Source organism: Bos javanicus, chromosome 11 (genome assembly GCF_032452875.1).
Source record: "Bos javanicus breed banteng chromosome 11, ARS-OSU_banteng_1.0, whole genome shotgun sequence".
In the NCBI taxonomy this organism is placed as follows: Eukaryota; Metazoa; Chordata; class Mammalia; order Artiodactyla; family Bovidae; genus Bos; species Bos javanicus.
Window position 1 is genome coordinate 10,889,794 of NC_083878.1, and position 27,624 is coordinate 10,917,417.

Consider the following 27,624-nt stretch of genomic DNA (forward strand, 5'->3'; position numbering starts at 1 on the left):
AATAAGGTGTGAGAAGCCCTTAGCACTATGTGTGAGACATGGCCCAGGAAGATAAAAGACCTTCACACAGAGAAGGCAGGCTTGTAGGTTTTAATGTTTCATGATTCATGATTGTTAACAGAGCACGCTCAAGGAGGTCCCCAGAGAATCTGTTCTGACTTTAGAAGCACTTTCTGTGGACAATGGAGGGCCCCGCCTCATCATACTCTGGCTTGCTGATCCACATCTGCTGGAAGGTGGAGAGAGAGGCCAGGATGGAGCCTCCGATCCAGACTGAGTACTTCCGCTCTGGGGGAGCAATAATCTGCAAAGAGCAAATGTGGGGAATCATGGTCAGTTGCCAAGGTATAGGGAAGGTGGTCCAGGAATCATCTCATCATACTGCCAGACTGCCCTGGGAAAGGACAGCTCCTGTGGTCAGAAAGGAACTAGGAGAAGCCTTGTGGTGGATCAGACTATTGCTCAGATTGTCACCCTGCCTCCCACTTCATTCCCCTGCCCCTCCATGAGAAGAATGGGCTGGGCCCTGTCTGCTTTGGCCAATAGGATATCAGCAGACTTGACAAAGTGGCTAGAAATGTGCTTCAGTCATGCAAGTGGCACAGTCTCTTGTGTCTCTGTCATCTTCATGAGAAGAACTTCCCTTAAAGAGCTACTGGCCCTTTAGCCTGAGCCCCACAGTAAGAGATGCGCCCCTGACCTGAGTTGGCTAGACCTGAGAACTGCCAAGCCAAACTTGACCCAAAACAACTGACTCCCAGCTGACCTGCAGATGCATGAACAATAAATGCTTATTGTTATGTGACCTGACATTTCACAGTTGCTGTTACCCAGCAATAGCTAGCCAATACAAACATCTATAAGGGCAGTGCTGTTCTTTTCTTGCCTGGATGCATGGGCAGCTTGGGCTGGGATTCCTCCTTTCCGGAGTATAAGCCAGTCTACTCAATAGTCTCTTGTATCTGAGAAGTTCTCAAATTCATACATGCCACTGGGATTCCTGAGCTTGGCCTTTAGAACTTCGTTGCCATGTCAGACAACTTTGAACTTCATCTAAAAGTGGACTCAAAAGGACTATGACTCTTCAACTAACTCCTGTTTCTGAAAGGACTAAGAATCCAATGCTAGAACAAGCCAGATGTGAAACAGATTTTTTTTTTTGGTCTCCTAAGGATATCCCTACATATTTCCTAAATTGCAGATCAAGGAATTACAGAATAAGTAGGGTCTTTAGAAGTTATCTTTTTCACGCAGACAAAAGTCACACCGGGGCTCCTTTGACATACACCTCAAGGACGGGCGCAGCCACTAAGAAGGTAAAGGATTTTATTGCTGGGCAGCTCTAGTGAGAAAACTCTGGGCTGTCTTGGGCTGGAGGCCCTAAATCTCAGCCCCATTTCCACCCTACTCTATTCTTCCATATTCTGGAGCTGGCCTCATCTCCCCCACACATCTTGCTGTCCAATTTGGCTGGGGAGTTTGTACATGCACACACCCTTGGGCACCTTTACTCACTCTCTTCCCCCTGCCTGCAGTGCCCTTTCCCTTCCTCTGGTCTTATTTAAGGTGTTCTCCCATTGTGCATGTCTAATGAGCAGATCTTAAACTCCTGAACAGCTGGCCATGTTATTAAACTCAGGGCATTGGCTCATAAATTGGGATATGCATCAAATCACTGGTGTCCGTTTGTCAGTGTAGGTGATGGCGGTACCCCATACCTGTTGAACAGGAATCTGGGGGTGAGGCTAGGTCTGGTATCCTGACACATGGTCTTAGTAAAAAAAACCACTGCCCAAGGCCTGGCACAGTGCCCACCATACGGCAGGCCTCAATAAACATGACTGCTTCAGTGGTTCCAGGTGAGAAGAGCTTGGAGGTGCTCATCTGTTTTCTGATGGCCCATTCTGCTTCCCTGGGCAGGGAGGCCTTTGTGAAAAAGGTTCTTAGAATACTAACATATAGAACACACTTCCTCAGCTCAGAGGCCAACTTTATCATGAGACTCTAACTTTCAACCTATTTGTTATCGCTATTTGGCGCCTACCTTTTTCTAACCCCTCTAGCAAAACAGTTCCTAGAAATCCTGAAAAGGTCTGTCTGGTTGCTTGGGGACCAGAGGCTGGGGAGGGGTGGTAAGACAGGTGGGATCCTGTGCTGAGGAGGCCTATGAGGTGCGAAGCAGTGTGGGAGGGCTGCGGCCGAGATGGGACACAGGTCAGAGGTTATCCAGGAATCGAGGCATGTCCCTGTAGCCTGTCCTACAGCCAACATTCTCTCTCTGGAACTTTCACCTTAAAAAGGTTTCCCAGGTCCTTTTTAAAGTTTAAAGATGGTGAGGTGCTGCCTCTTCCTTTTCTTTCCCTCTTTAAACTCCTCATTTCCTTTTCAACCTCTTCAACATTCTCTCCATTCCAAATTCATTTTACCTCCTTCTCATACAGTGTCCATGAGATTGTGCTTAAGAGCCCAGAATAAATGTGTATCCCGTTCAGGGTCCCAGGAACATACTCCCCCCACAAGATGAAATCTGCCTCAGGCCAGGATAAAGGTGACCACCAAGCTGTAGGCCTGGCAGCCTGACTTGGACCTGTGTACCCAAGTACACAGGTCTTTGTACAAAGAATAGGATGAGGGGAGCCAGGGTAGCACCCACCTTGATCTTCATGGTACTGGGGGCCAGGGCTGTGATCTCCTTCTGCATTCTGTCGGCAATGCCAGGGTACATGGTGGTACCCCCGGAGAGGACATTGTTGGCGTATAAATCCTTGCGGATGTCAATGTCACACTTCATGATGGAATTGTAGGTTGTTTCATGAATTCCAGCTGACTCCATGCCTAGGAGAGACCACAGTATCTGGTCAGGACCCACCACCCCACACCTACAGCTCCTCAGGTGACCCTTCTATCGGGACAGCTACCCTGATTTGCCTGTCACCTCCCTACTGGACTGTAAGATCAGACCCTCTAACTGGTCACTGCCCTGCCTTGAGTTTCCCCTATTCTGAGTGATCGTTCACGCTGCTGCCTGATGAATATTTCTAGAGGGACGCTTCCGTTGTATCACTTTTTTTACAACTTTATTGAGATATAATTCATGTACCATGATACTCACCCCTTTAAAGTGTATAGTTTAAAGAGTTGTACAACCACCACCACAGTCTAATTTTGGAACATGTTTAGCAGCCCCCAAATAAACTCTATACCCATTGGCAGACACTCTCCATTTTCCCCTTCTCCCCTTTCCCAGCCTTAGGCAATCACTAATCTATTTTCAATCTCTATAGATGTGCCTATTCTGGACATTTCATATAAATGAAACCATACAATATTCTTTCATGTCTGGCTCACTTCACTTAGCATAATGTTTTCAAGGTTCTTCCATGTTATAGTCAGTTATAGCCAAAAAATATCCCACTCTAATCACATCGTGTTTGCCTACTAGTTGACATCTAGCCACCTTTGTCTGCAACCGAGATCTTCCACAGTAAAAGGCCCTGCCTGCCAAAACAGCTCATGCCCACATACCCGAGTTTCCCCACCTCCAGTCTTTTTCCATGTGGTATTATTCCACACTGTAGACAGAGGAATCTTCCTCAAGTGAAATTCGGACTTCTGTACTCTGCTGCTTAAAGACTTCCAGGGGATTTGAAATTGCTGATATGATTAACACCCACGCTCTTTGTGTGACCCAGCAGCTCTCTTCAATTTCCCGTGTGTGAATGCGTGCACACGTGCACATACACACACACACACACACACGCACTTCACCTGTGATGTCCCAAATAGAATATGACGTGCACGTATTCCATAATTTTCACAAGCTTTCCCTCTGCCTTGCATACCATTCCCCACTTTGCACTCCTTCCATCCCCAGATACCGTAAGGTGATGCTCATTCTTCAAGGTTCTGTTCAAAGATTCAGCTTGATGAGAAGCCTTGCCTGATTTCTTAGGCCTATAGCACTTTATCTGGTTTGCTATTTACCACTACATTGTATGCCAACATTTGCTAACAGGCCTTCCTCTTATATACTTCTCAAGATGATAGTTATCCTTGTATTAAACATTATCTTATTTAACCCCTATCTAGTAGGTACTATCATGATTTCTACTTTGTAGATAAAAAAACTGAGATTTGAAGAAGGTAACATGCCCAAGGTATAGCACTTGAAGGACCAGAATCAAGACTTAAAACCAGGTCTGACCCCCAAACCCACTCTGTCTACTCCTATAGATTTCAGACCCCGTGATCTAAATGGTGAGAATTCAAGAAGAGTTTTGTGTTTTAACCTCATTCTTAGTTTCATGTTACCTTCCCATCCCATTTTTCCTTTATTTTGGTTTCCTTATCCTTTTATTTAAAATTAGATTTTATCTAGTTGTATTGTTCATGTATTTTCAGCCCTTTCTGGAAAATTTTGGGTAAGTATAAACAATAAACAGTGTGTGTGATTGGCCGGAACTAAGGCAGAGCCTCACCAATGAACGAGGGCTGGAAGAGGGTCTCTGGGCAGCGGAAGCGCTCATTGCCAATGGTGATGACCTGCCCATCTGGCAGCTCGTAGCTCTTCTCCAGGGAGGAAGAGGAGGCTGCCGTGGCCATCTCATTCTCGAAGTCCAGGGCCACGTAGCACAGCTTTTCCTTGATGTCTCGCACAATTTCTCGCTCGGCTAGAAAGAGTAGAAATGAGAGAGAGTAGATACTCGGCTCTGCTAGTTTGGTTGTCCCATTTTGGTCTCCATGAAAACTTCCTTCTTCTTTCTCCTTTGGATTCAGTATCAAGATTTGCTTGATTCTCAAGCAAAACTTTGCATGTACTTTTCATCTAGCTCTTATCACTCTGTCTTGACAAAGCTGCAGGCCTTCCTGAGGGCCTTGCAGCACACATCTCCCATCTAGATGGAGGCTTATATGCTGGGATTGTACAGAATCTAGGAAAACCCCTACCTATAAATTCTTCCTGCCTTGGGGACCACTTCCCCTTAGAAATTCAGACCTTAGTTATTCCATTTGTCCTCAAACCATAAACACTTCGAGGTAATGAAATGCACCACCAGTCTTGCCACCATCCAGCCCCATAAAAACTAGCTCTGATCCTGTGGACGTGGACAGAGGTAGCAGGACCCTGGGGAGGGAGGGTGTGCTGTGAAAGCACAGTTAACGGAGGGTGAAGACAAGCATTTCTTAGAATAAGTAGGTCTAAGCCTCGTACCCCTCCCCAGGGTGTCTTGGTTGGGAAACTTGTCCCTTGAAAAAGGCTCCCCTGACTATCTGGTCTGGTCCAGGGCCCCAACCCCAGCTCATGGCCTCCCTATCTACCCTAAGAGAGTTTGAGCACGCAGGGCCACTGACTTCTCATTACTCATGAGAGTTTCTGGTCCTAGATCAGATTTGGTTCTGAGCCCAAGTCAAGTCCAGAAAGAGGATGGGTACCTGTGGTCACAAAGGAATAGCCTCTCTCTGTGAGGATCTTCATGAGGTAGTCCGTGAGGTCGCGGCCAGCCAGGTCAAGGCGCATGATGGCATGAGGCAGTGCATAGCCCTCGTAGATAGGAACATTGTGGGTGACACCATCCCCTGAATCCAGGACGATGCCTAAGGACGGAGGAGATAAGGCCTATGAAACCCTGTATTTTTTTCATCTGTTTCTTTCTGGGACCTGTCACCAAATGATCTTCAACGACCATATGTTTCTTTAGCAGCTGGAAAATTCACCCACTGTGAGAATTATCAATCATATTTTTTGTGTACGTCAATTTTGTGTATGTCAGTGTATTTTCCCAAATGAAACTGTAGGCTTCTGGAAGGCAAATGAAACGTCTCCTCTTCTTATATCCCTTGAAACACTTTCACAAAAATGCATACTTGTCAACTGGCATCTAGGGTGCGCATTCCTTAAGTTAGAGTGAATAATTTGCATATCCTTCAGACATCAAACTAACATATACGCTCATGCAATTAGAATGTTAGCACTCAAAGGACTATAAAAACCAGCTTGAAAAAAATGAACATTCTCTACTGATGAAACTTTTAGTAAACTATGAAAGGATATAAGTTTTCTCAGCATGATAAGAAATCCCTCTTGATCCAACAGCCATATAATGGATGGGGAAACATTACAATATTGTTACTATATTATTATTATTTAATATTGTCCTTGATGTTCTAGCCAATGCAATATGACGAGAAATAGAAATAAGAGGTATTATTATCAAAAGGAAAGAGGATCATCATTATTTGCAGATAAAGTGGTGTGTATGTTAATCGCTCAGTTGTGTCTGACTCTTTGAGATCCCATGGACTGTAGCCCATACTTAAAAGACCTAAGAGGACTAAGTGAGAAACCATTAGCGTTAATAAGATGTCTCAGTAAAGGGCAGATCCAAAATAAATATCCAGAGATCAGTAGCTTACTCTTATACAAGGATGTTGGTCACAGCATAACTTATAATAAGCAAAAATTGGAGGCAAACCTAAAGGTTCTGCATTAGAGAAATGGCAAAATCAGTCAACCAATCGTGGAAGCCTCACACACAATGACTACCATGTGGCGTGTGAACATCACGTCCACGGCATAAAACCAAGCGCAAGGCGCAGGATTCAAAACCATGTGTACCTGCATTCCCCCTTCACTGTCCTCATCACATGCAGTGAAATTATCCTTTAATTTCTTCTCTCCTCCACTAGACTGTGTTAGCTGCAAACTGGCTCATCTGTCTTGTTTCCCAGTGTGTGCCCATGGCCTGCAGCGTTTGGCACAGGGTATGAAGTATTGGAGAATATTTGAATGGATGAATAAATGGACAAATCAATGAATACATGAATGAATGTTTGAAAGATGTTTCTGGAAGCTGTCAAGCCCTTATTAAAAATCACTTCATTTTGAAGTTCCCTCTGTTTTCCCTGAGTTTTCTATGCCAAGGCCACCTCATACTTATACAGCCACCATCACAGATTCTGCCATTGCTGCTTCGTGAGCAGAAACATTCCAGTACTGTTGGAAAGTGTGCACAAGCTCCCCGAACTAACTCCTGTGATGGAAATGGCCCTTGCGGTCATGATTTGCTCGTGTAGATTCTCTTCAGCTATACGGGGGGGCTTGCACCTACATTCTACCTGGGCTTCCCTCTGTTATCCCTCACCCAGGTTTTCGTTGGGCTTTGGCTGTCCCTTTGATTCTTCTGAACAGGAATCTCTCCAGGAGCCCAGTTTTCCCTTTCTTCCCCTCAAGTCAAAAAGGGAACAGATTCCAGGGCTACTTACCCGTTGTGCGGCCAGAAGCATAGAGGGAGAGCACAGCTTGAATGGCGACGTACATGGCGGGGACGTTGAAGGTTTCAAACATGATCTGAAAGAACAACGCAGAATGGAAGACTTAGAAATCACAGCTCTCTTGGCCCACAGAATGGTTGGTAATTTTATTAAGGGGGGGACCTGTGCCTGTTAACCCCGTTCCAACCTCCCATGGGTTCTGGCGTGGACTGCAGGCATAGCAGGTCCTCAAAACTACTCTTTTGCATTGATGCATGGTTGGGAAAAAGAATCTGGCCAAGCATCCATGTGTGTTCCTGCGCTGGTACGCAGGTCTTCCTGGCCTCTTACCTGGGTCATCTTCTCCCTGTTGGCCTTGGGATTCAGAGGGGCCTCTGTGAGCAGGGTGGGGTGTTCCTCAGGGGCTACCCGCAGCTCATTGTAGAAGGAGTGGTGCCAGATCTGGTTGGGAGAAAAGTCAGATGAGTCCAGCAGACTCTCAGTGGGCGGGGTAATTCCAACTGGCATGTCCGTACTGGGGGAGGATGGCTTGATGGTCTCAGAATAGACTGGATCTGGAGAGGAGGCCCGTCAGCACTGGGAATTTCTGATCACTCTTTCAAGGGTATATTCCTTCTCATCAGGGCCCCAGACAGGACTCAGACCTAGGGCCAACATACTCAGTGTGTTGATTATTTCCATCTGACCACGGCTCCTTTTCACTCCGCTCCCTCGTCTTCCCTGCACCCCAAGGGACCAGGCGCATTGCAGCTCTCTGGCTTCTGGCTGTGTTTGGCTGATCGAAGACACCAGCAAGGGGTTGCAGAGTGTGAGGCGGGAGGAGGGCAGGGTGCCCTCCTGGCCAAGCTGAGGTCTCCCTGAGCAGGGCTCCTGCTGTGTGGCCCCTCTTCAGGCTCTAGCTCTCACTGACCTCTAGCCTCGCCACCCTTGCCCTTCAGCCTTCCAGCTCTAAGAGCTTTCCCTGCTGCTGGTACTCAGGTGTCTCTGCCTCTCTTTCTGGTTCCCTAACCTGCTCACACCTCTGTAAGTAGTCCTTCCTTAAATTAATTCAGAACCCCAGCTGAGTGTATACTGTCTCCTGTTGAAGCCTGACAGATATGCATGGACTGTCACTGTCTATTACTGACCAGGCTGTTCTTCAGAGCAGGGTTTCTCAGCCTCAGCGCTTTGACATTTTAGGTCAATAATTCTTCATCGTGGGGGCTGACCTGTGCATTACGGGGTGTTTAGCAGCATCCTTGGCTTCCACGCTCTGGAGGCCAGTAGCACCTCTCCAGTTGTGAGGAGCACAAATGTCTCCAGAAGTTGCCAGATGCCCCTGGGAGGCAAAATTATCCTGGCTGAGAATCACTGCTTTAGATGAAGCTAGTTCTTTTTTTTACTTCTGTATGTGTGCTGTGCTTAGTCACTCAGTTGTGTCCGACTCTTTGTGACCCCATGGACTGTAGCCCGCCAGGCTCCTCTGTCCATGGGATTCTCCAGGCAAGAACACTGGAGTGGGTTGCCATGCCCTTCTCCAGGGAATCTTCCCAAACCAGGGATTGAGCCGAGGTCTCCTGCACCGCAAGCGGATTCTTTACTGTCTGAGCCACCGGGGAACCCTGGTAGTTTACTTCTACATATTGAATATTTAATAGTTACAGGGCACAATATTAGATTCTGAAAACATTGCATGGTAGTTTTAGAGGAAGTTACTTCTTCCCACTGTGTCCGGTTCCCTCTGAGTGATCCAGACAGCAAACAAGAGCCTTTATTTCAAAGGGATTCAGCAAAGAGTGGTAGGGACACAGGGCCTTGATTTCCCCAGAGGTGGGGCACAGAGCCCTTGTGTCCATTGCACCGGTATGTTTATGGGCCTCCGGTTTTGTGCTGCTGCTGCTACTAAGTTGCTCAGTCCTGTCCGACTCTTTGTGACCCCAGAGACGGCAGCTAGGATGGTGCTAAATGTAACCTTAGTTTCCAAGTCTAGAGCGGAGAAAAGCAGTCAAAAAGACAAAATGCAAAGACACATTCATATTCAAGTGAAGGAAGAGGCAGGAGAAGTTCATTTTCTAGGAGATCTGAGAGAGCCCTGAAGGCAAAGGACGGTCTCCAAAGACTGAGAAGGGCACCCGAGGCAGAGCAAATGGCGCAGGCAGAGGCCGAAGGCTGTGGGGGTGTCACAGGAGACAGAAGAGACCGCAGTTAGGCTTAATAAGGTGATGTCAGTGTTTCCCCAAATGTGGCCTCAGTTGCGGGGATAATTGCTATAGGTACCGCTTCCCAGGCTGTATCCCAGGCCCATAAATCAGAATCTTTTTGGATGTTGGGTCCAACCATCTGCACTTCATTTTATTTCATTTTCAAAAGCTTTTATAAAGTACTTTGAAGTTTAAGTTATGAAGTACTTTAAAAGTTAAAGATGTTGACAATTTTTAAATTAGGAAAATTTCTTTAAGAAGAATACAAATTTCCCATATTTCCATCACTTACTAATAAACAGTTAACACTTTGGCTTTTTTCTCTCCCTAATCTTTCATCTTTATGTATTTTCAAATTTATTACTATTATCATTTATTCACTTCATATGCTTTCATTTATTTCTTACATTTCTGTGTTCAATTTTGTTTCCTATCACTTTTCACTTAATATAAGTAAATAATTTTCTTTTTCATAGTAAATATTTATTTTTAATAAATTGAATTAAAAACTGTTTTAATGCTTATATGACAGTTGATCATATCTCATCACCATCATATATTTAATCACATTGCTATTCAGGGTAGCTTGATTTTTTGTATAATTGTGTGAAAACTATCTTTGTACCTATTACATTTTCTTTTTTCTATTCAGGATGTTTTCCAAAAAAGAAAAGTTCTAAGAGGGGCTGCACATACAACTGTGACTAATGCATACTGCTGTATGGCAGAGACCAGCACAGCACCGCAAAGCAAGCATTCTGCAGCAACAACAACAAATTGTCCATCTAGAATTACTTTCAACTCTTTCAGCAGTGCCTGAGTTTTTATCATAAAAAAAGTTCATTCAGCTGATTCAGTATCCATTCATTCTTTGGTTAATCTTCACACACAGTTTTCTCAAATGTACTTTCAAATATTGCATAATGCTGAAAACCATGAACTATCCCAAAGACTGTCTGGAAAATGAGAGGAATCACCATTGCTTTTATCTCTGTTTGACAAGGCAGCAGCCAGTAAAATAAAACCCTTCCTTTTGGTGGCAATGGAACAGTATACTTGACTGCCAGACATCCATTTTTATAAAAAGCCAAAGCAGTGGGGTATAAAGCACCACATGCCATGCCAATCAGTGAACTTCTCAGAACACAGTTTTCCTGGCTTGTATTACCTAAATACAAAGCATCTGTTATAAGAAGCCTGTAGGAAACTGTAGTGGACAAAAATGGAAGTAGAGTCAATGATGCATATGTCTTCAAAGCATCATGTTTAACCTTGAAGCAATGCCTGAAAATGAGGTTTCCCAATATTCCAGGGAAAGCAACTGTTGTTCCAAAGGTCACTGTTCCATATATAGAAAAGTCTTTTCTTTTCTAAAGTATTCAAATTTTTTTCTGTGATTTCAGTGACCATTGGTGTTCTGAGTTTTGCATCTCCTAAAGAACTGGACTGACCATGTGTATGTGTTGGTATCTTGAGGTCCTTGCATGCTTCCCCAGCTCCCACCAGCACCACACCTGAAGCCCTCGGGTCAGCTCCAGCCTCATGCCTGGGTGCTGCCATCTTGGTGACTGCTGGAAAATGCTTTGATTTCTATTACTCACAAAGAGGCTAATTTTGTCTTTACTTCAGAATAAGAAATTGCCTATTTCACCCTTATCTGCATTCAATGTTCTCACTCTTAAAATATGAAATAATTTGACAGATAAAAATAACACCTAGCTGTTTTACTCTAAATTTTTAAATAAAACTTTAAATAATTTTTCAAATAATTTTCAGATTTTCAACTTTTAATCATTTCTATTTGGCCAACTCCCTGGTCATGCCCCTTGATTATTTGTCTGGTGGAGACTTTGTGTTTTTAATTATCAATTTATATTAGTTGTTTATATTAATCCTCTATTACACTAGTTGTGAAATTTCTTTGCAATCTGTTGTTTGCCTTCTAAATTTGGTTTTATTTTTCACATACTAGAAATTATGATTTTTAAGAAATCACATTTGTTATTCTTTCTATGACTTATTTCACCAGAAATTTGATACTCATACTTACTATATTGTATTTTTCTCATTAATTTTTTTACATTTAACTTTTGTGTTCAACTGATGTGTTTTAATGAAATTGTATGAGGTAAGGGCCATAAACAGATTCCCTGCCCCCCCAAATAATGAATCAGTTGTCACAGAATAATTCACTGAGTAATCCTTTTTTCCCCTCTGGTCTTGGAAGTTACATTTACTATTTCTTTTTTACCTTTGTACTGGCATCAGATTGTTTTAATTTGTATAACTGTATATCTTAATATTCAGATATAGCAAGTCTTCTGTCAGTTTTCCTTATTCATAATAGTCTCATAAATTTTATTTTATTTATTTCTCCAAACTTTATGATTATCTTGCATAATTAAAGCTTGTGTTATTTTTAGTCAAACTCAAGGAAGTAGAGAGTAAAAATGGAGTTACCAGGAGCTGGGGGGAGGGGAAAGGGAGGTGCTCTTGGTCAAGGCGCACAGAGTGTCAGGTATGCGGAATGAGTAAACCTGGAGATCTAACAGAATATATTAGCATGGTGACTAGAGGTAACAATACTGTCCTTAAAATTTGCTAAGAGGATAAATATTAAGTGTTCTCACTACAAGGAAAAAAAACAAACTGTGAGGTAGTAGATATGTTATTAGCTTGAATATGGTGACTGATAAATAATGTATATACATTATCAAATTATCAAGTTGTATACCTTAAATATATACAATTGTGAGATTTTTATTAGAATGGCAATGAGGGCTTCCCTGATAGCTCAGTTGGTAAAGAATCCACCTGCAATGCCGGAGACCCCAGTTCAATTTCTGGGTCGGGAAGATCCACTGGAGAAGGGATAGGCTACCCACTCCAGTATTCTTGGGCTTCCCTGGTGGCTCAGCTGGTAAAGAATCCACCTGCAATGCTGGAGACCTGGGTTCGATCCTTGGGTTGGGAAGATCCCCTGGAGAAGGGAAAGGCTACCCACTCCAGTATTCTGGCCTGGAGAATTCCATGGACTGTACACTCCATGGGGTTACAAAGAGTCAGACATAACTGAGCGACTTTCACTTTACTTTTAATGAGCCTATAAATCAACTTGAAAAAATTTGACAGCTTTATCCTATTGAATTTTTCTTTTAAAGTATGTGATGTACTTTTAGGAGTTTCTTTAAAGAGTCCATATTACTATTGTGAATAAAAATTTTGTCTATTGTTTTTTAAATTAGATATCATTGGACATATACAAGTAATATGTACCATGTATTGAGCATTAAGTATGCTCCATGCTTTGGGATTATACTATTTGCCTAATTCAACCTTCAGCGCAACCTAGTGAAGAAAGTATTTTTATTTCCACAAGTAAGGAAGCTGAGGTTTAGAGGAAGTTTTTGCTCCCAAATCTCCCTGCTTCTGGTACCAGTGTCTGTGCTTTTAACCGCCTCACAGAGTGGAGCAAAAAGCAATTGCATTTGTTATCTGTTTATCTCTCATTCAGAGTGACTGAATTTAAGGTTTAGAGAAAAGTGTATGTGAAGCACAGATTTCAAATCAGCTTTCTTTATTCCCAGCTGCAAGACTGCAGCTGCTCAATAAGCCCTCTGTTACATTTCAAGAGACAGTCATTGCAGAAACAAGAATTCTCAGACAACTGTCAGTGGGATTTATCAAAAGAATATTAGAAATATTGTACACCAACTATACTTCAATTAAAAAAGAATATTAGAAAGGTTCTATTAGCATTTTGCACATGATTTTGTTGAACACAAACTACTATTTAAAAACTACCCCCATATCTTCCTTTTCTGGATATTTTATTTTCATTTATCATTCACAGGTGGTTTTGTTCCTGATATTAGTATTTCCTAGGTATCTAGTGAAAGTTTGATTTTTTTGTTTGTTTTTTTGTTTTGGCCACACCACACGGCAGGCAGGATCTTAGTTCCCAGACCAGGGACGGAACCCCCGTCCCCTGTGGTGGAAGCGTGGAGTCCTAACCACTGGACCACCAGGGAAGTCCTTCTTCCATTTTCTGACATGAAAAAAAGCTTCTAGAAACCAGTAGCAATTCTTACTTAATTTTTCACTAGAGAAGCATCATAATAGTATAGCATCAATGTACCTATCTGAGGCAGGACAGGGAACATAAAGAGGAGAAGTTATTCACCTTTTTGGAGGGGACCATGCATTTTAAAGAAGGACAAGCACTGGGCTGGGATGAAAGCTGCAGGAAAGGATAAAACTCGGACTTAGGCTGGACCAGGTCCTCAGATGCCAGACACGGAGTTAGGAACCTACTGCTGGTCAGTGAGGAGCTACTGAAGAGTCCCAGGAGGCAAGTGACATGGTTTGGTCTGTTAGAAAGACAAGCTTTGCAACAGTGCAGAGAATGAATTAGGCGATTGAGACAGGAGACAGAGAAATCAGTCAGGAAGGCACTGGAATCATCCAGTGAGAGATGTTGGCAACTTAGGCTGGGGAATGCCCAGGGGGGTGGACAGGAAGGAAAGAAAGATGTGAGAAACATCATAGAGGAAGAGTTGACAGGGCAGAAGGTCTTGATGATATTAAAATGAGCACATTACAGGAGGGGTCCACAAATACCTTCTCCATGTCATCCCAGTTAGTGATGATGCCGTGTTCAATGGGGTATTTGAGAGTAAGGATCCCGCGCTTGCTCTGAGCTTCATCCCCCACATAGCTGTCTTTCTGGCCCATTCCCACCATCACACCCTGCAATGCAAAAGAGAAGGAAGGAGAACAGAATTGGCTGAGGGTTCCACTTGGAGGGATTCAGGCATTGGAGAGTCTCTGAAGAAGGATAAAGACAAGAAGAATGTCCTTTTTCCCCACTGGAAACCAGGCTGAAGGAAGTGGGGTGAGGCAGATGCTGATGAATGGGGAAATGATGGGAGAGAAGACAGATGATTTCTCGTGGGCGTGTCTCCCTTCTCTGTCCTAAAACAATGTCATTTTCTGAGAGAACAGGGCTCATCCATACACTTCTCCCTCTTACTTTACTTGAAACACACACACACACACACACACACGGCTCCCCGTGGATGCCACAATGCAGTGCTTCTTCCCAGGAACTCAAAGCCTTGGGTCCACATGAGCGTACCTGGTGACGAGGGCGACCCACAATGGAAGGAAAGACGGCGCGGGGGGCGTCATCTCCTGCGAAGCCAGCTTTGCACAGGCCAGAGCCATTGTCACACACGAGCGCGGTGGTCTCTTCTTCACACATGGTGAGTGTGGCCGAGTGAACCAGGGGCTGGAGCAGCTAGGGAACTGGGGAGAAGAGAGGTAGTTCGCCACTTCTCAAAATCATGCTGGAGACGATCTTCTCGGCTTTGGGGTCTGACCCCGTCGGCAACTAGGGCCTACTTCCAGACGGACAGGCAAGGACCCGGCCCTGCACTCTGGCATTTGGGCCTCTTCCCTCTCTCTACCCTGCTGTTTTGAGCTCAACTGTGTACCCCCCAATTTCTGTGTTGAAGTCTAACCCTAGTGCCTCAGAATGTATCAGTTTTGGAGGATAAAGCCTTTAAAGAGATAAGTAAGAGTAAAATGAGGTCATTGATCTATTATGACTGGTACCAAATGTGCCTAATTCAATAGAATGGGTATCTTTACAAGAGAAAATTGAAACAGAGACACACAGAGGAAGACCATGTAAAGACATAGCAAGAAGACAATCATCTACAAGCAAAGGAGAGAGGCCTCAGGAGAAACCAGCCCTGCTGACACCTTGCCCTCAGACTGCTAACCTCCAGAACTGTGAAAAAATAAAATTTCCCTTGCTAAGCCAGTCTGTGATACTTTATTATGGCAGCCCTCACAAACAAATCCACCTGCCTCTCAAAGGCCTGAAATGATACAAAGTGTTAATCCAATGGAAAAACTCTCTACAGACTTGAAGTTTAGAAAAGAAATAGAAAAAACTTGCAATAAACATAATTAAGGATTATCATTTACTATATACCAGAACTCTTATAAATCAATAAGAAAAAAGTAAATAGCCCAAAAGGAAAAAAAAAAACAACTATGAAATAGATAATTGACAAAAAAGGAAATGCACATACCCAACAATTACCTGAAAAGGTGATCAGCCTCATTAGTTATCAGGAAATGCAAATGAAGTAAGACCATTTTCACCCATCTCATTGTTAAGATTCGAAGTTTTATCATAGCTGTTGGCTATGTTTTGGGAATACTGGCACTCTTTAATCCGAAAAACACATCAATGTACAATCTGGCAGTGCCTAAACGTCCCTTGTGGGATATTGTACTGAGGTTAAGGGAAGGGACAGGCAGATCGACATGGACTAATGTGGACAAGTTTCTAAACCATTCTGCTGAGTGAACAAAGCAAGTTGCAGGATAGATGGCCCAGCATAAAAAATTTGTGAGTTTTTTCTAAAGCACAAAAAATATTGCGCATTTTCTATAATTTTCTTTTTGTGGATGTGAACACATAGCAAAAAGTTCTGGGGGAAAAAAACTAAGGCTGATCATAGCAGTTACCTGGAGGTGGGAAGGGGACTGGGAGGAGAAGTGTCGTAATGTTTTAATTTTTAACAAGGAGACTGTATCCATGTACAGTCTATAATTAAAATCAGTCATAACATATCATCAAGGAAAAAAAGATGCAGCAGTTCTAGGTGAAATGTACAATCCTAAGGATAGAAGCCCCTGGAGGACAAGGAAAGCAAGAGAATTCATGATGGGAGTCACTGCCCCTGTCACTTCAGATGGAAAAAAAAAACAGAGAAGTCCTGCCTCCAGTGCTGATACCTGAATTGGGATGGCTGCAAACTGACTAGGAAATTAATTTTTCTAACATGTTGCAGGTTTTCTTTCTTTTGAGTGACAAAGGAGAAGTAATAGCAGTCTAAGAGATGGTGTGCAGATCACTATCTGGCCAGCAAGTCCCGGGTGGAAGGTGGAGAGAGTCTCAGCTGAGGGGGATGGGGGTCCAGAGAAGAGAGGCACAAGGCGTGGAAAGAGAAGGTGGCTGCGGAGCTCACCGAGCTTCACTCAGAACATGCAGCAGGAGGGGAAGAAGAGAGCTGCCGCAGACACCTGGGACCCCAGCTCCCGTACGACCTTATGTGGGAGGAGGACAGCAAAGACCATGACCAGAGGAAAGAGGGAGAGCCCTAGGCCTGTGAATGCCAAAGACTACCTAGAGACTGAGCAAAAGCTTGTTCACACAATTTTCGGGCTAAAAGGAAGCCCTTCCTGTTATGTTCAAAGCAGGGTGTACACCCGGGGAGAGGCCACCGGGACGTCTAGAACCCAACCCTGCTTGTCCTTGCTGACCCTCATGATGCCCTTGGCCATGGAGAGCAAGTCCCAACTTTCTCATTCAGCCCACAAGGTCCAGCAAGGTCTGGCCCCTGCCTGTGTCCCCAGACTCATCTCCTGTCTGGACCCCCTCCTTGGCCTTCTCACTGAGGCTATGTGGAGGTTCTTTCCATCCTCCGAACTGTGTCATCTCCTGTCCCTTCTGGACCTTTAGATGCAGGGTCTGGAACCCCCTTCCCCCAACCTGTTTACTACTCTGACTCCCATCACCTGTCAGGCTTCTGTATCAACATTGCATTTTCGTCTTTTTGGCCCACCAGTCTCAGTGGCATAGAACAAACACTGGTGAGAAGATAAGACGGTCTGAGATGTGATGGAGATTGAAGGGAAGTGCCTGGTTGCTCAGAGCCCATGGTTGCCAATGGGGAAGAGATAGTTAGGGAGTTTGAGATCTACATGTGTACACTGCTAGACTGCAAATAGATAACCAACAACATCCTACTGCGTAGCACAGGGAACTCTGTTCAATGCTATGTGGCAGCCTGGATCAGAGGGGAGTTTAGGGAAGAAGGAATACATGTATATGTATGGCTGAGTCCTTTTGCTGTCCACCTGAAACTATCACAACATTGTTAATTGGCAATACTCCAATATAAAATAAAAAGGTTTTAAAAAATTTAAATAAAAAGTACCTAGTTGTTCAAAACAATGCTGCCTTTGGTTTGAACAGTTTCTGGATTGCAGAGAAGTTCCCTAACCTACCATGTTGGAACCATGGAGAAATGGAGAGATGGCAGGAGATGGAGATGGCAAAAGTTCCAGTGTTCAAAAAGGGAAACAAGGCAGTGGTCTAAAACCTCAGGTAATCTTGGTATCCAAATTAGGTGGGTTTCCAGAAGGCACTATTAAAGAAAGCATTATTAAAGAAGAAGTGATTTCTTATAACTGACTAGGGTTTACTAACAACAAATAGCCTCCTTTTTTTCCCAAGACTCTCTGGCTGGAAATGAAGGAGAACGTGGGAGAAATTGAGCTTAATTTGATCTTGGCATCTGACAAGTTCTCCTGTGACATCACTATTGATAAAGCCATGTAGGCCGAAGAATAAAACAATTAGGCATATTCACAGCTATCTGAGTTATTGTCACTGAAAGGTGTTCATTGATAGATCACTGTCAACCTGGAGGCAACGATATACCTCAGAACTCCACTCCTGGTCCTTTCTCATGTTTTATATATGAACTGGACAAAAATGTAGAGTACATGCTGATCATATGTCCAGATAAAACACATCTGTTGGCTGGAAGGATCAAAATCTAAGATGATCTCAAAAAGCAGAGAAAAACAAGTTAAATTCACTAGGATTAAATTTAACAGGATAAATATGAAATTGTAAAGGTGAGTCTGAATAACAAACTGTGAAAGTTCTTGTTCAGCCTCTGTGAGAAGGACCTGGGGTCTTGTGGACAATCAGCAGTGTTCTGGAGCCAGGATAAAAGCTGACCCCATCTCCAGTCTGAAAGCTGTGTCTGCTCCTTAGGACTACACTTGCCCGCAGAGGTGTGGGAAGGTGAGCTCCTGTTCACAGCTGACGAGGCGAACAGGACTACCTTTCTGAAGGAGAATTTACAAATATTTATCAAAAGTCTTTAAAAATGCACATGTCTTTTCACAAATACACTTCTAGCAATTTATCCTTGACAGTGAAAGTGGAAGTTGCTCAGTTGTGTCTGACTCTCTGCAATCCCATTTACTATACAGTCCATGCGATTCTCCAGGCCAGAATTCTGAAGTAGATAGCCTTTCCCTTCTCCAGGGGATCTTCCCAACTCAGGGATTGAACCCAGGTCTCCTGAATTGCGGGCAGACTCTTTACCAGCTGAGCCACCAGGGAAGCCCATTTATCCTTGGGTGAGTGCAAAGATTTGGCCAAGTTTAATGCCAAAAAGTTTATTGAATAATAAATAAAATGCTTGTAAACTAGTTGCCAGAAACCTTCCCATAATAGAGCAGAATATTTACTGCCATGGAAAAGGTGCAGGCTGTCTTGTTAGGTGAAACACAGTATATTCTGTGTTTAGATTTTTGGTAAAAACACATCTTTAATTTTTAAAAATTGAATGCCTTTCACACATACTATCTATTTAATCCTCACAGAAGCCCTGAGTAAAGATATTCTTAGTTCCAACTTACAGATAAGCAAACCAAATCTCAGAAAAGTGAAAGGATATAGCTCTCAGGCTGCTCACCGGGGGAGGTAGGGCTGGCCACAGCCCATGAGGCTCCAAAGCCTGGGCTTGCCCCTTCCCCAGCAGCTCAGTGACACCCACACAACTTCTCCATGTTTGGTGTTTTTGTTTCTGCCTCTCTGTCTCTCTAGCACTGCTGGCAGCAAAAGCCCTAAAACAAAAGGGTCAGTGTTCTTTTCTCTCTCGGAGCCTTTGAGCCCCTCCCGTGCCATGACAAGATCTAGATTTATGTTGACAGCCCCCGTGCTGGTGGGCAGCACGAAGTAGATGCTCAGTAAATGTCTGATGACAATCCCTCCACCTGCCTGGGCTCCGCCGTGACAGTCTGCTCTGCCCCTGAGAGCTGAACTCCCAGTTCCCACAGGCCCAGGCAGCTCGCTCACACGATTTAGAACCACAAAGGGTCCAAAAGACTGTTCTATACATCAGTGTCTCTTTTGCTGTCTCATACACAGGATTATTGTTACCATCTTTCTAAATTCCATATATATGCATTAGTATACTGTATTGGTGTTTTTCTTTCTGGCTTACTTCACTCTGTATAATAGGCTCCAATTTCATCCACCTCATTAGAACTGATTCAAATGTATTCTTTTTAATGGCTGAGTAATACTCCATTGTGTATATGTACCACAGCTTTCTTATCCATTCATCTGCAGAGAGAGAGGGTGGGAAGATTTGGCAGAATGGCACTGAAGCATGTATAATATCATGTATGAAATGAGTCGCCAGTCCAGGTTCGATGTACGATACTGGATGCTTGGGGCTGGTGCACTGGGACGACCCAGAGGGATGGTATGGGGAGGGAGGAGGGAGGAGGGTTCAGGATGGGGAACACGTGTATACCTGTGGCAGATTCATTTCGATATTTGGCAAAACTAACACAATATTGTAAAGTTTAAAAATAAAAAAAAAAAGAAATTAAACAACAACAACAAAAAATAGATTAAAAAAAAAAAAAAGAACCACGAAGGGATAGTCTTCTTCACAAGCTGGGCACAGAGCGCTGGGTTTCCTTGTTCTAGCAGGTGGTCCACCTAGAGGAGAAAACAACCTCCAAACGTGGCCAAGAAGCAAAGCTGCCCCTCTGTGACTATCTCCCTCTGGGGTCCCCTCTCTCGTGTGACCTGTAGTTCAAGCCGGTCTGGCTTTTTGGTGAACCCTATTGTCTCCCCCTGAAGTTCTGCACTTACAGGAAGAAAGCGTGTTGGACTTGATTTCCCAGCAGCTGAGACAAGCCACAGAGTGACTTCAAGCTGTCAGCCGTGCCATTCTGCAGCACTTGAGGTGGATTCAGATCTGCTTTTTCTTGAAGTTGGAACCAAATGAGAAGCGAGGGAGGTGAAGGCAGAGGGAGGGCAGCTGGCGGCAGGGGCCCTCTGGGGGAAGGCTTGGACCCTGGAGCCAGCCTCTCCTGGAAGGTCTCTGCTGGGGGAAATTCTAAACCTCACTCAGCCGCTTGCTGGTAATTTGTGGCTAGACTTGAGCGTGTCAGCTGAACCAGAGCCAACGTCACTGTGGTTTCCTGGGTCACAATCCCTTTACACTCGCAGAAAACCCAAGTGCACTGTTCTGGCCCTTTCAGCACATACTACATCTGGGCTTCATTGAGGATTTCACAGAGTTAGAAGCACAAATCCCCGCTCCTCCCCAAAAAGTGGCCAAAACCCAAAGACATAATGAGTGCAAAGGATTTGCTCACCCACACATACCCCTGGCCACCCCCAAGCAAATCCGAGAACAGGGTGAGCGCTCCCCACCCTCACTCTGAAGATTTGGTTTCAGAGTTCTCTCCCGCCCTCTTTTCTTTTCTCTCCTCCCTTCAGGTGCCCCTTCCCGTGGCTCAGTTCCACGGCTCCCTCTCTGGCCTTCAGTTTCCTCAACTGTAAAATGGAAATGGTGACATCTATCTCCCGGGATAATGGATCAAATGAAATAATGGAAATGAAGTGCTTTATAAAGTGCAAATCAGGGTCAGTAAACTCCTGACCCTGTAGTCTACAAACTACAACACCTGTTTTTGTGACACTGTTGAATTAAGAATGGTTTTGATATTTTTTAATGGTTGCAAAAAAGTCAAAGAATAAGATTCTAATACCCAAGAAAATTATATGAAATCAAATAATAAATAAAGTTCTATTGGAACACAACTACATCCATTTATTTACATACTGTCCGTGGCTGCTCCAGTACAATGGCAGAGTTGAGTAATTGTGAGAGAGACCTTTAGACTCACAAAGCCTAAAATATTTACTATTTTGTTCTCTACAGAAAAAGTTTCCCAATCCCTATTGTAAAGGACTGAAAAAATAATAATTCTTGTTATCTCTCTTATCTTCTCCATTACAACTTGCTCTCAGGATGAAGTCTGCCACACTGGAAGGAGATGAAGGATCTGCTTCACCAATCAATGATTATTGAAAGGAAGGTTGAATTTATGCCAGTTTCCAAAGGCATTTTCATTTCAGTGAAAAGTTTGAGTCCTAAAAGGAAAGCCTCTCAAATATAGTGAGATTTCAAGTAATAGTTGGGGAAATAGATTGGAGTGAGGGCTTCAATTGACAGCTAAGCAGCCGCCTATTATAATCTGCAAGTGCATACATCCATACAATGACTGCATGAGGAACACTGCTACGGCGGAAAATTCTAGCAGCACCTCTTATTAACTTGGTTAATTCTAATTAAATTAAAAATGGCTTCTTGCTCGTAACCCTACTGGTCCTCAGGAATCTGCCATTTGGACTTGCTGTTCTGTTTTATCCTGGCCACTCTCTTCCCCTGCTCAGATCTAGACCTGACCCCTCTCCTGAGCCCCACGGCCCTGGCACCGCAACTCCATCTCTGAGACTGCCATCCTCATCGATGTCCTCTGGTTGGATTGGCCCCTCAGAGACTTGTACCCCCACCCAGGATGGAGCCCGGTTCCCCAGTCCTCCCTGCTCCTTCCCCTCCAATCCTCAGGCCTTTTATGTCTGGATCCACCGCCAAATGGGACCAGTGCCCTGCTGTAGCAGTCTTGCCCTGTTCCAGCCCACTCCCCTCACAGCTGCCTGAGCAGTCCTTTCAGGGGGCAGACCTCTTGCTGTTACCATTCTGCGATGCCCCATTGCCCAGTCCTTTAGTTTAGTGGAGAAGGCAATGGCACCCCACTCCAGTACTCTTGCCTGGGAAATCCCATGGATGGAGGAGCCTGGTGGGCTGCAGTCCATGGGGTCGCTAAGAGTTGGACACACTGAGCAACTTCACTTTCACTTTTCACTTTCACGCATTGGAGAAGGAAATGGCAACCCAGTCCAGTGTTCTTGCCTGGAGAATCCCAGGAACAGGGGAGCCTGGTGGGCTGCGGTCTATGGGGTCGCAGAGTCGGACACGACTGAAGTGATTTAGCAGCAGCAGCACCAGCAGAAAGCCCTAGTAATCTGGCCCCGCCTTCTCCTCTGACCTTAGAACTCCCTGCTTCCTGCCTTGAAATCTATATTCAGTGGAGCTGAGCCACTTAAACAGTCCCAAAGACCACTTGTCCTCTGTCCTGGGACTATCCCGACTTTAGGGCCCAGGTTAGGTACCCATTCTTCCAGGAAGCCTTCCCTGATAACTTCTGGGCTGGGTGAGGGACTCCTGGGCTTTACCTCTTTCATATATTTATCTTTTCCATGGTTTTCATTTGTCTCTCCTAGTGATTGCAGAACCCCTACTCTGTCCCTAAGGAGCAGGGACAATGCCTGCTTACATAACAAGTGCGCAAGAAGTGTTGCCAGAATGAACAAAGGGAAGGAGGAAAGAAATGTAGCTTCAAGGTCATGATGTCATATTGCCCATCCTGGTTTCCCAGGTGTGACGTATAATATCTGCTCATTAGATTTCTTCTAGTTCCCCTCCATCTGTGTCATAGGAATCTCTCTATGCAGCCCAAGGGCTAACCTCAAACTCTAAACCCATTCAAATGGTAAAAGCAAGAGCTTAAAGCCTCCCTGTGCAAAGGGCGGTTCCAGACCAGCCACCTCAGCCTCACCTGGGAGCTTATTAGGGGTGGAAATTATCAGCTCCCATCCCAGTCTACTGAGTCAGAATCTGGGGTAAGGCAGTCTGTTTCAGCAAACTGTCCAGGTGATATTTAAGGTCTGAGCACTCAGGGCCAGGCCCTGACAGTGTTGAGCTGGGAACTTTCTACAAATATTATTTCATTTAATCCTCACAACAGCACTGCCAGGGAGATATAGTATTACTTCCATTGCTGGGTGGTCTATCTTCAAGGCCTGCACCACTACACCGGCCAGCCTCAGCTGTAAAGAGATGTTAGCAGAATTTGATCGCAAAAGTGGACACAGCCCCTTGGTCTATTTCCCTCTTAATTATTTATGCTCACGTGTCTGTGTGTGTGTGTCACTGGGGGAGGACAACGACATTGGTGGTGGTCTCACAGCTGGGTGAGGGTCTTAACTTCCCCAGGTCTCAGTGTCTTCATCGCAGAATGAATTGTTAATAGATGGTTCCACTTCCTTCCAGCCCTAAAGTCACATGATGCCCCGGGACACTTACTCCACCCTACTCCTGATTTGTTGCATCCTGGAGCCTTCAAGACCGAGAAAACTCTTAGCCAAGCATGAAGCAGAAGTCAGAGAGACAAGAGGTGGTCTGAAGAAAATACTCACCCATCCCCAACAAGACATCTCACAGATACAAGGGCTATGACTGGTTTGGATTTAAATGCCCTGGGAAGTCATTTCTCTGAAAAGCATCTGCTCCCCTAAACAGCCTCCCAGACATCCTGAGCCATGACAAAGGACACGGAATAGATCTGCACTGGCCCTGGTGAGCAGTGAGAAGAGAGAGCGCGCAGGTAACATATCCCACCCGGCACCTGGTTAAGAGGGCAGGGAGCTGTGCTGCCCTTGCCCGAGGATGCCCCATGGCCAGAAATGCCTTCTCCTGGCAGGCAGCAGTGTGCTTGCAGGCGCCACTGCACACCAAGGGCCTTGACGTGTGACCTAGGCCAGCGTCACCAAAGCCAGGCCAATCTGAAGGCGCCTCCTGTACCCAGGGGGCCAGGCGGCCCCAAAAAGACAGAGACAGCAGAAGCTGTATAGTACTCACCGAGTGTAGGAGAGGTCCTTCTCCCAGTGACTGAGGGCTGGTGTGTCTTTGGCATGAATACCAGAGCAATATAAAACCCCAGAGGCGGATCTTCTTTAAACAGAGTCCCTAAAAAGGCCAGCTGACGGTGTGTTAGCAATATTACCATATAAGGTGGTTTTTTCAATAAATCGGCCTTGGGGGTGGGGAGGGTGGAGAAGGGGGTTGGGTAGAGTGAATTATCATTTGAAAAAATGTATGCAAAAGGACTCCAGAGGCAGCAGCCTCGGTGCTGGCGGATTTGTTCCTTTTATGCTGCACTTGCATAAACAAAACTCACACCAGGCCTTATAAGCTGCCCAGAGTGAGGCCAGACGGAGTTCTGCTCCTGGAGAGAGAACCATACCAAGAATGGCAGTGCGCCGCCTCCCTCTGCACCTCCCTACTTAGGCCCTGCTGCCCGCCACCCCAGGGCAGTGTCCCCAAAATGGATGCAATTGTGCCTGGTCTGGGGCAAGCCCAGGTCAGCTAAAAACCAGAGGGAAATGCCATCCACACTGGGGAAGCAATCCCGTGTACTCTCCTGACCTGTGGCCTCTCACACACTCTCCTAACCCCTGGGCTGGGTCACCTGTGGGCCCAGAACAGCATGAGCCTCTTCTGAAACCTCTGTCTCCTTTCCTGATTCCCTCTGCCAGTCCCTGGACCTTGGGAACACAGCCTAAGGTAGCTGCCTTGTTGTGGAGGGACACCCAACAAGACCCGCTCCACCTAACAAGGCCCGCAAGCTTGTAGACCTGTCCACAGTCCTGGGCTTCCTGCTCTTCTCACATCCTCTTCCTGAGTAGCCGCTTCATTTCCAAGCTAGCAGCTAGAGCTCTGTGGCAATTACTCTCCCCACCATATTCCCCAGTCCCAACGCCTCATGCCTGACCCAGACTAAAAGAACCGACTGCCTGTTGGACGTTCCTGCCCAGATGACCCTCCAAAACGGAATCCTTGTCCCCTCCTGTCGATGTTGCTGTGACAATGGGCTCCCTACTTCAGAGTCCTTCCTCTCAGTCCTTTAAGCTAGTAACTGCCTCACCCTCCCTGATGCCCATATCCACCCAGGCATCTTTCTGGTGCCGCTTCCCCTTGGAAATGCTCTGCCTCTTCCCTGCCACCCCCGTGGGCCCCCACCCTGCTTCAGGCTCTGGTCCTGCCCGGCACAGCCTCCTGACTGGCCTTCCTGACTCCGCCCCACCTTAAAACCCAGCAGTTCCCCGAGTGTGGTCCCCAGGCTGACTGGAAGGCAGCGACTGCATGACCTGGGCCGTGTTAGAAATGCAGACCCTCGGGTTTCACCCAACAGGACTAAATCAGAAACACTGGGGCTATGGCTCTGTGTTTCACAAACCTCTTCCTCCCACCCAGACGTCCAGGGTTCCTACCTGTCACCAGAAGAAATGTGTGTTGCATGCCTGCTTATATTGTCCTGGGCCCCCAGGTGACTCAGCCCCAAAGTTAGGGGCTTGTGTGAGGGGCAGCAGGGGAGGAGGGCACACGGGATTGTTTTCCCGGCTGTGGACGCCATTGCCCTTTGGGGGATTGTTTTCCCAGGTGTGGACGCCATTGCCCTTTGGCTTTTAGCTAACATGGGCTTGCAGCAGACCATGCACAACTGCATCCATTTTGGAGACACTGCGTGGAGGTCCCAGTGGTTTTGGGGGTCCTGGCACAATGGCTGGTATAGGTCTGTATCGCTCGTTAATTAAGTACTGAGGCGGGCAGAGGTGTGGGTAAGGAGTGGCCACTGCTGAGAGGACCCAGAGGAAAGACTGGGGAAGGCTTTGCATGGAGACCTCGGATTGTCCCCTGTATAGAAGGGACACTGTAGCCATCATGAGGTATACTTACTTATCTTTGACCACTGGCCTGAGTGCTTAATGCCAGGTCTAAATTCCAGGCCCCCAGGAAGATTCCCTGACCCTTTCAAGTCCCTGGAAAAGCCCTCGTTGTGGATGGTGGGGCACGAGGGCGGCAGATGGGGTGGGAGCTGTCCAGCAAGGACACAGTGCTGCCAGTTCCGACTGGGCGGGACAGCTCAGCGCCAGTGCCAGGCCAAGAGCTCCCCACTAGTCTCCCTCCCTGGGCAGCAACAGAGCGTGAGTCTCGTCTGAGTGGATCAGGGGTATAATGGGGGTGTTTTTTTCTCTTCACAGTATCAGGGTTGGCTTCATTCTCTTCTAATCATTCTGAACTGTGACTTGGGTGAAAGTTCATACCTTGGTTGCCACAATCATTTTATAAGCAATGTAGAATCTATAATCAAAGGGAATTGGTTGTGAGTCCAGGTCCAAACAGTCCAGAGTTCAGAGAAGGCTATCTGAATAAATTGAAGCCTGTCGGAAATACTTAGAGAGGCTGGAGTCTGCCTTGACTTTGATAGAGAGAAAGGGTGGAGGAGGCAGGAGGCCAAGCCATCTGTCAGAGGTGCTCAGTTGTTGTTGTCGTTTTTTTTTTTTTTATATTATGAAGATTCTCACCCTGAAACAGCTACTTCTTTCTTTTTTTCCCCTTGGTTTCAAAAATAATGCAAAAAATTCAAAGAACACAAAAATGTGTGTTTTAGAAGGCAATTGCCTCCAACAATCTCGTACAGACCTGAGTCAGAGATGGTTCTAACATGCTTTCAGTATGATGTACATTCTTTCAGTCTTCTTCCAGATTTTTTCTTCTATTTTTATGTGACTTTATAAAAATGGGATTATGTTATAACATACATTTTTGCAACTGTTCTGAAACTTGCCCTGTTTTCTTAATAATACTCTTGGATGGCTGTCCAAATCAGCTTATAGATTTTTTTAAACCCTAACATAGTTTTCCATAGTAGGGATATACTGTAAAATTTTTAACCAATATTCTGATTCATAGGTTCTTGAGTCATTTTCAATTTTTCACTTATGCAAACATTGCTGCAGTTTATAAAACTTTATATATTGTGCCTTTGTATACATGTGTAAGTATATCTATATATAGGTTCATTTCCTACAGTGGAATTGTCTGATCAAGCAAGGAACATTTAAAATATTGATAGATATGGCCAAATTGTCTTCCAAAAACGTTGTACTAGTTTACACTCTTGCCAATAAGATATGAGACCACTTCCTTCACACTGTTTCAGACACTGAGTATCAGTGGTTTTTTGTCTATTACATCTGTTTATTACCTTTGGAAACATACAAATTTTCATGTGGCTCACCACCTTAGAATTGGCTAAGTTTTCCCCCTAATTATAAAAGTAATGCATTCAATTTTTTTTAAAAAGGAAAATATGGAAACAGGTGTCTTCATCTTAAGATGTTTCTTTCGGTGGACAGTTGGCCAACTGAGCATCTCTGCTCCTCTTGCTCTCTTTGTGCCCAAAAGAACCATGTGGCAATGAACCATCTTTTAAACTTTTCCTAATCCAAAAGGACAGACTTAGCATCTTCTTGTTTTGAAATTAAAATTTTAAATTATTTGGTAAACAACGAGAATAG

At 45.0% G+C, this 27,624-nt stretch overlaps 1 protein-coding gene, 1 long non-coding RNA gene and 1 pseudogene across 2 annotated transcripts in view; 1 reads left to right on the plus strand and 2 right to left on the minus strand.

Moving 5' to 3' along the window:
* Positions 1-75: 75 nt before the first annotated feature.
* Positions 76-24,230, minus strand: ACTG2 (actin gamma 2, smooth muscle). Its single transcript, XM_061431888.1, has 9 exons — positions 24,122-24,230; positions 14,590-14,759; positions 14,073-14,201; positions 7,603-7,713; positions 7,264-7,348; positions 5,434-5,595; positions 4,479-4,670; positions 2,654-2,835; positions 76-304 (listed from the first exon to the last, which is right to left on the minus strand). The coding sequence occupies exons 2-9, from the start codon at positions 14,713-14,715 to the stop codon at positions 161-163; spliced, it is 1,131 nt and encodes a 376-aa protein (XP_061287872.1). The 5' UTR covers positions 14,716-14,759; positions 24,122-24,230; the 3' UTR covers positions 76-160.
* Positions 9,001-11,629, minus strand: LOC133256813 (complex I assembly factor TMEM126B, mitochondrial-like; annotated as a pseudogene).
* LOC133256814 (uncharacterized) overlaps positions 23,403-27,624 on the plus strand; it is a 6,749-nt gene continuing 2,527 nt past the window's right edge. The window contains exon 1 of the long non-coding RNA XR_009739310.1: positions 23,403-23,867. This is a non-coding gene — a long non-coding RNA (uncharacterized LOC133256814). The remainder of the gene's footprint in view (positions 23,868-27,624) is intronic.

What these genes read in the sequence shown, in the direction of transcription:
- ACTG2 (XM_061431888.1), bottom strand. Translation starts at nt 14,715, where the DNA reads ATGTGTGAAGAAGAGACCACCGCGCTCGTGTGTGACAATGGCTCTGGC. An exon ending in TGCTTCTGGCCGCACAACGG is followed by an intron (nt 5,596 to 7,263) that starts GTAAGTAGCCCT and finishes CTCCGTCCTTAG; the next exon opens with GCATCGTCCTGGATTCAGGG. An exon ending in CTATTCCTTTGTGACCACAG is followed by an intron (nt 4,671 to 5,433) that starts GTACCCATCCTC and finishes TACTCTTTCTAG; the next exon opens with CCGAGCGAGAAATTGTGCGA.